Raw genomic sequence first — 7,245 nt, forward strand, 5'->3', positions numbered from 1 at the left:
GGGGATGCTTCTAGTAGTGCAGAGGACGCTGCGGGGGGACACAGAGGCGGCAGTAACGTTAGACGGCCAGGTGGAGCCGGGAGCTGTCAGCGCTGGAAAAAAAAAAGCCCATACATGAACAGGCAGCCTGTGATTGGCTGAGCGCTCTCTCAGCCCAACCCTGCTCTCCTGCTGCTCCCCTGGTTTACATTGAGTCGATTTATCACATGTAAAAAATGGCAAATCCTATCAAACTCTCCCGGGAGAGCTCAGGGGAAGTCGGAGTCTGGACAGGTCAGACAAATGTATGGGGGCCTTAAGTATACCTCTCAACATGACCCATTCCAGGAGGGACACAACGCTCTGTTCCTGGGCATCGCTCTTAATTTATGACTGCCATCATCGGTTTTGAACAGGTTAAATGATAAGACAGGTGTTTCAACACGGGTAATTGCAATCATAAACTAGAGGGAAGTCCTGGTACAGTATAGAGCATTGGCCATGTTTGGAGGTATGCAATAGAGATGGCACTCACTTAAGGTGGGTACACATATGTACAATCGTATTTTTCTTGCGACCGTTCGATCGACCATATACACGTTCGACCGTCCAAAAGCCACGACCGATCTGCGCGTACACACCTGTACAATTTTACTTGCGACGTCCGACGTACTCCCGTCCAAACAATCGCAAGAAAAAGATTGTACCACCGTACACACTCTCCCGATCTGGCTATTCACACGAGAAAAATGTACACAACATTATCATAATGGGCTGGATTAAAAGAGCATACCAAAACGAGGCGTGATCACAGAACAAAGAATCGTTCGTGTAGTACAGTGAATAGAGCCGTGACTATTCAGATCATTGCTAGCTGTACAGGTATACGTACGTACCTGTATATGACACTTCATTTATGTCAATAAAAACATTGTTTAAAATTTTGTCCAGGTTCAGTATTTTTTAAAAGGCTTGGTCATAATGTGAACAGCAGATCATGGTATATCTATCTATCTATCTCTATATAATCCCTATTGAAATGCTGTCAATAGTCATGTTAATGAATGCATACAGATTTCAATGATTATTTTACATGGCAGGGCTAATAACAAGGGATGGGTGAACACTTCCTGTTGTTTACATGCTGCGCTTTTGGAGGGATGACGCAGCTAGTCTACGCCCAGATGGGCGTTCAGGTTTTGGTAGTATGATCGCAGGAACGGCCTGCATATCGATCGAACGTGCGTACACACGGCACTTTTGTTCCGATATGTAGCCGTCCTGTCGGGTGATTTTTAAGCAGCAAAGAACCTTCGACCGACCAACCGTGGATGGCAAAGAGCGTTTTTGGCCGTTTATCGATCTCACAGAAAGAATCGGGACTGCGTACATACATATACAATCGAACGGCCGTTCGTCCCCAGAACGGAAGAACGGCCCGACGATTGTACATATGTGTACCCAGCTTAAGATGTCACATAAACCGGTTAAATAAAATACAGTAACCAAAGGTCATAAGCAGCCTATACACGGGGTGACTTCAGCCCTATGCTAAACAGTATTCTCTGGTGATCTAACAACATTTATACTGCATGCTTGAATGATCTAGCACGGCGACAGGGACACGCAGGGCAGCGCATCGGGGTTGCTTGGGGTCATACACATGGAGCAATCCGTGCTTAATTTCTAAGCAATCTAATCAGATCTCTTAGAAAAGGGGCTGAATTCGCCCTCTATGTATATTGACAATTCAGTCTGCAGTCTGTATCGCTGCCATCATATACAATGATCAGGAGTAAAAAAAATAAAAAAAATGCACAAACTCCTTCCTTCTATTTGGGGATAGAGAGGTCTTCAAATGTATTAATAACTTCAAAAATAAATTACTGATAAAAAGCAAAAGCTATATTAAACCTACACAGACATACTGAACATGTAGTTGTTAAACTATGTCTACACTTAAACTACAGGTATCACCTCCAGCTGCAGGTGGGCTACAATTATTATTATTATTTTGAATGGCAATCACAAACCCATTTATTGATATTGGGCAGACAACCATTTTTATTGCCAGCAAACACGCACCCATGGAATAGCACAGACCTCTGGAAAGATATCGTTATTTACCAAGTCTTAACTAGCCACTGAAATTATTTGGTACTTGTGTAGTTTCACGGCGCCACTATCAGTGTGGATAGATAGGATACTAGATAGTATACCATTTAGTATGCGATTAGTATGCGATAGATAGGATACTAGATAGTATACCATTTAGTATGCGATTTGACATAAGATTTACTATCCATTTCATTACCCCACTATCCACTAGGGCGTGGAGTTGATTTTATATAGCGTGGCGAGCGCAGCGAGCAACCGAGCCCGAAGCGTGGCGAGCGCAGCGAGCCCCGCGATGGTACACGGAATGTATTTTATGGAATTGCATGCAAATGGCATGCGATAGTGGTGACTTTCTTTGAAACAACATCCGTGTCCGCTCGCCACGCTTCGGGCTCGCTGCGCTTGCCACGCTATATAAAATCAACTCCACGCCCTAGTGGATAGTGGGGTAATGAAATGGATAGTAAATCTTATATCTTATGCGATATCGTATGTCAAATCGCATACTAAATCGTATCCTATCTATTGGCGCCGTGAAACTACACAAGTACCAATTATTTTAATTGAAGCAAACATATCCTGTACAGTAAAAGCATAACGCTGCTCTTCACTTCTAAAGGGAAGCCACCACATGGCGCCCAATGGAGCTCCTTTAAGGCACACGCACACACCCCTAAAACTACCTCACCACCACACACCTCAGCGTGAAGGAGCCTTGGGTCCCCACAGCTACTTCAATTTGACAAGCTGCAAAATTAAGGCTGCAACATCCTGCATATACAATGCAGGTGATAGTGTTCATTCTTGCAACCGCTATCTTTGAAAACCCATGCAGTTCCTCTTCCCTGTCTGGGGTGTCGCTGCCTGCTGTAGTGCTTCTAGCACAGTGTGGTCTGTAAAATCAGCACCGATATGCAAACCAGACCTGTACTAGAAATACCACAGCAGACAGCGACACCCCAGGCAGGGAACAGGAACTGCATGGGTTTTCAAAGATAGTGGGTGCTAGAATGAACACTAGGTGACTTAGCAATGTGGACGATACGCTTGAGGAAATCCCATTCATCAGAATATGATGGGTAGGAGATGGTCACTTCCAGCTGGCTGGGTAAACATCAGGTGATATATTATTTTGATTTGCGTGTCATCTATATAGGTCTAGTGTCTGTATGTCTCCAAAACACTGCCATCTGCTGGCAGAGTGTGAAACTACATCTTTCTCACACATGCGCAAACACAGAAGGTAGCAGACTAGCCTTCCGAGTGATATCTCTCACCATCTCATCTAGTGTGTATGGGGCTTCTTAAGCAGCATATATTTCTTGCTGCTTCAAGAGAACACACACTAATGTTCAGTGTGTGCATGAGCCCCGCCCCCCCCCCCCCCACAATAAACTATGTTGATCGCCAAACCTAGACCCTCTAAATTTGCGCTGCAAGCAAATGTTGAGTTTTGTGTCTTGCCATTATTGTAGAAACAAACACATGCGTTGTTGGGATTTGGAGAATGATGTATCAGCAGTGAATATGCATTGGCCAATAAACTTGTACAATGTATTCGATAAATGCTTCCTAAACACAGATTGGCTGCTGCAGGCACTTACACACTTATTGATAAATCATCCTCGAGTCTATATCACAGGAGCACTTAAAGGGGCATAAACATGGGGTGATAAATAGCCCATTTCCTATAAGTGATCTAGACAGATTAAAGCATGGATTGCTCAGTGTCTACGCCGCTTAGCGATGTGCTGTCCCGAGAGTCACCATCGTGGCTCACATCCGGACTACATATAGTCAAGATCACCAGTGTTCTAACCAGAGAACACTGATTAGCACATATCACCCATACAAACATCGCTCATCTGTATGGGTGATCTAGTAAGCCATGTGCGCTGAGTGATAGGACTTGCCCAATTCGCTAAGCACACCAAGTCGCCCCATGTGTATGAGCTAGTGTTCCCGCTAGGCTGTTTTAGCGATTTTTAAAGGGCAAAATGTGCCCTGCCTCTCTGGCAGCGCCCCGCTAAAAAAGCCTGCCTTCCTCCCTGCAGGTGAGACCGGAGAAGCCCGGCGTCTCTATAGATAGCGATGCCTGGCGCTTCCCTGGCAGGGCAAAGACTTTGGGCGGCTGGGCCCGCCCCTTCTGTGACTGTGCTGACCGGGCCAACCCCATTTCATCACGGCCACGCCCCTTTAGTGACATTGGTGGCCCGAGACAGTCCTGTCCGCCGAAGTTCTTAGAAGGATCACTATGAACCTTTACTCATAGCCAATTAAAAGGCCAAAGAATATCTTGGTTTGGGACAAGCCTCAGACACCTGTATATACTTATAGGGCAGTATTCAATGTGAATACTGGCGACGTGCAGCGAATCCTGTTTAGGATTCGCTGCACATTCGCCACTGCTCGCTGTGTTCCGGAGCCTCGCTGCCCCTGACCGGCGAATTTGAGCTTCTGCGGTGGACGCCGGCAGGCAGGGAGATGGAAGTCTCCCTGCCTGCCCCAGAACGTTTGTAGGGGGGAGGGGGCTCCCCGGGAGCCAGGCAGCACAGGCTGCCCCCCGGGGGTGCCAGCAGGGAACCGGGTATATTTACTACACCCGATCATGCATATGTAATGATCGGGTGAAGTGAATATATGAATATCTAATGAGCGGCTCGGCTCAGGCCCCCTGCTGGCTGGTCTGTGTATATATATATATATATATATATATATATCATGGACGGGTTGCCGGCACTCAACTCCATACTTGTCAAAGGGCCCCGTGCCCTCGGTAAAGACCCTTGCAGGGTCAAATATAAACAGTGGATAGCCGCGGCACTGGGGACTTCAATAAATCAAACAGATAGGCAGCCTGCCTATCTGTTTGATTTATTGAAGTCCCCAGTGCCGCGGCTATCCACTGTTATATATATATATATATATATATATATATTTATTTATTTTTTATTAAATATATATTCGTGTGCTTACAGCACAGGAATAGAAATTGCATGCCCCTCCTCAGAATAAAATTCCTGATTTTTTTTTACACCAATTGTAAAAAACAAAACACTTTATTTTAAAAGTTCACATTCCACTTCACCATAAAAAGATAGCGATTGCTACTTGGTGAATCATGGCGAAAAAAACCTTGAAATGTATTCGCCATCTGGTCATTGAATAGGGTGATTCACCATTTCAGTCAGAAATTCGCCTTACAGCACAAAATCGCCAAAAAAACCTGGCAAGTCAGCCTCATTGAATACCGCCCATTGTATTGTCGGCATACTAACGCCAAGATCCCAACTGCCGCCAAAACACTGACAAAAGGGGTGGGGTACAGCTACAACACGATGTATGAGTGACAGTTATAGGCTTCTACAAAGGGTGATTAGGGTGGGGCAATTGTACTTACCTGCCCCTGTCAGAATTCCCCCTTTTGGGATGCCAGCATCGGTATTCTGACTGCCAGTTATCTGTACGTGTCCCGTACGCACTAGGCCAGGCATGTCCAAACTATGGCCCTCCAGCTGTTGTGAAACGACACAACCCATCATGTCAGTTTTGGTTTTAGGGAATGTTAAAACTATGGCAAGGCATGCTGGGAGGTGTAGTTTCACAACAGCTAAAGGGCCACAGTTTGGACATGCCTGCACTTGGCGATATTGTTTATAGTGTGTACACCCCACAGATAACAATGCGCATTGTTAATGATTATCAGGCCACAGCATGACTATCGCTGCCCCTGCCATCAGCAAGTGTGTATGCACTTGCCGAAACCGGTACCGCCAATATCTGCATCGGCAGGGACTCCCATAGTGTGTATGGGGCTTTAGAAACACTTGCCCTGCATGAAAAAAGTTAACTGGCCTGCAACTGGGAGGTGGCAGGCTGACTTTGTACTCTGTGTGTGCTGTAAAAGGTGCACATGGATAAATATTGGATCCAATCCAATATCCCTTGAAATCCAGAACACTCCTGATCATGGCCACACAGAATAATTTAGTAAATTATCAGAGTTTCCTCAATTGTTCTGTGTGGCCGCAATCAGAAGTGTTTGTTCTTCTGCTTTGCCGCTAGAAGATGGATAGAGCCCAGCAGCGGGAAGGAAACAGGGCAGCTGCTTGGAGAGCTCTCTCAGCCAAATAAATAAGAGTTTTGAAATTTCCTGCCCATTGCCACCCGCTCCCTCCGTCTGCCAGGAACTCAGGTACGGGAGCCAGGACATGATCACTTGTCAGACGATGTGGCCATGATACTGCAAAATGGGTTGATTATCTTTCCACTACTGAAAGGATCAGCAGTTTGATTAACCACTCCCGGGCACCTGCATCAGATTGTCATCAAGCCTGTACACAGAAAGTTTGGTTGTTCTACTGATCAGTCGGAAACAGCCATATCATTTAAAAAAATCTTACCGCGTGTGGGCACCTTAACACACCCATATATTCTACCTCAAGCCTTTTCTGTTTGAGTTTTACTGCATTATGCATGAATGCTCAATTCTGTGTCTTTGTTGTGTATTCTGCTAGTTAGCGATCCGATAACGGGATAAAACTGTATCTATCCCTCGGCGGTAACAATTAAAACAACAATAACAAATATGAGATACACCCGGCTACAAGGGTAAAGTTAAAGCTTAAAGGTTTGTTTGTGTAAATGCTGGAAGATTCCCCCGGGGGACTAAGCACGCTGCCTGGCGGCCCTCAGCACCGTCCACTCGTCCCATCTGAGCTAGGACGCGAGCCGGGTCGCGGCATGCTATGCTTGCGGATACACGACGTGTTTACACAGCAACACGCACGATGATCGCTCTGAGCTTTCGATGAGCCGAACACGAGGGATTGGACTCGGGGGCGGCACAGGCTCCCATTGATCAAATCTCTCCCCGGGCCGCAGGCCCACGAAGAGACGAATAGTCGCATACCCGTGTCCTTCCACAAAGGACGTCCCCCTTGCACACCTCGCTCCATCATCAGCCTCACCTGCAGCTTTCCCCATAGGCAGTTCATCCGCATCACCGTTTCCGAAGCCGTCCGACATTTTGCAGCAACAACGGAGCGACCTAGCAGGCGAGCAGCAGCAGAAGCAAAAGCACGAAATGGAACACGCACTCTGTGTGGCCGGCTAAGCCTCGCGAGATCCCAACAGCACTTCCCGTCT

The 7,245-nt window shown here is 46.4% G+C and overlaps 1 protein-coding gene across 6 annotated transcripts in view; it reads right to left on the bottom strand.

Moving 5' to 3' along the window:
• Window positions 1-7,245, bottom strand: part of ZNF346 (zinc finger protein 346) — a 70,329-nt gene extending 63,084 nt beyond the window's left edge. For 2 of the 6 annotated variants that reach the window (XR_014473390.1, XM_083182123.1), the window contains exon 1: window positions 7,068-7,238. Coding sequence is in view for 5 of the 6 variants with exons in the window: in XM_083182123.1 (XP_083038249.1) it covers window positions 7,068-7,125 (58 nt within the window). In the remaining variant the exon portion in view is untranslated. Of the gene's footprint in view, window positions 1-7,067 lie in introns of all 6 variants that reach the window. The other 4 variants (XM_083182121.1, XM_083182124.1, XM_083182119.1 and 1 more) reach the window with 4 other exon arrangements.

The sequence above is a fragment of the Crinia signifera genome, chromosome 4 (assembly GCF_055691185.1).
Source record: "Crinia signifera chromosome 4, ASM5569118v1, whole genome shotgun sequence".
NCBI lineage: Eukaryota > Metazoa > Chordata > Amphibia > Anura > Myobatrachidae > Crinia > Crinia signifera.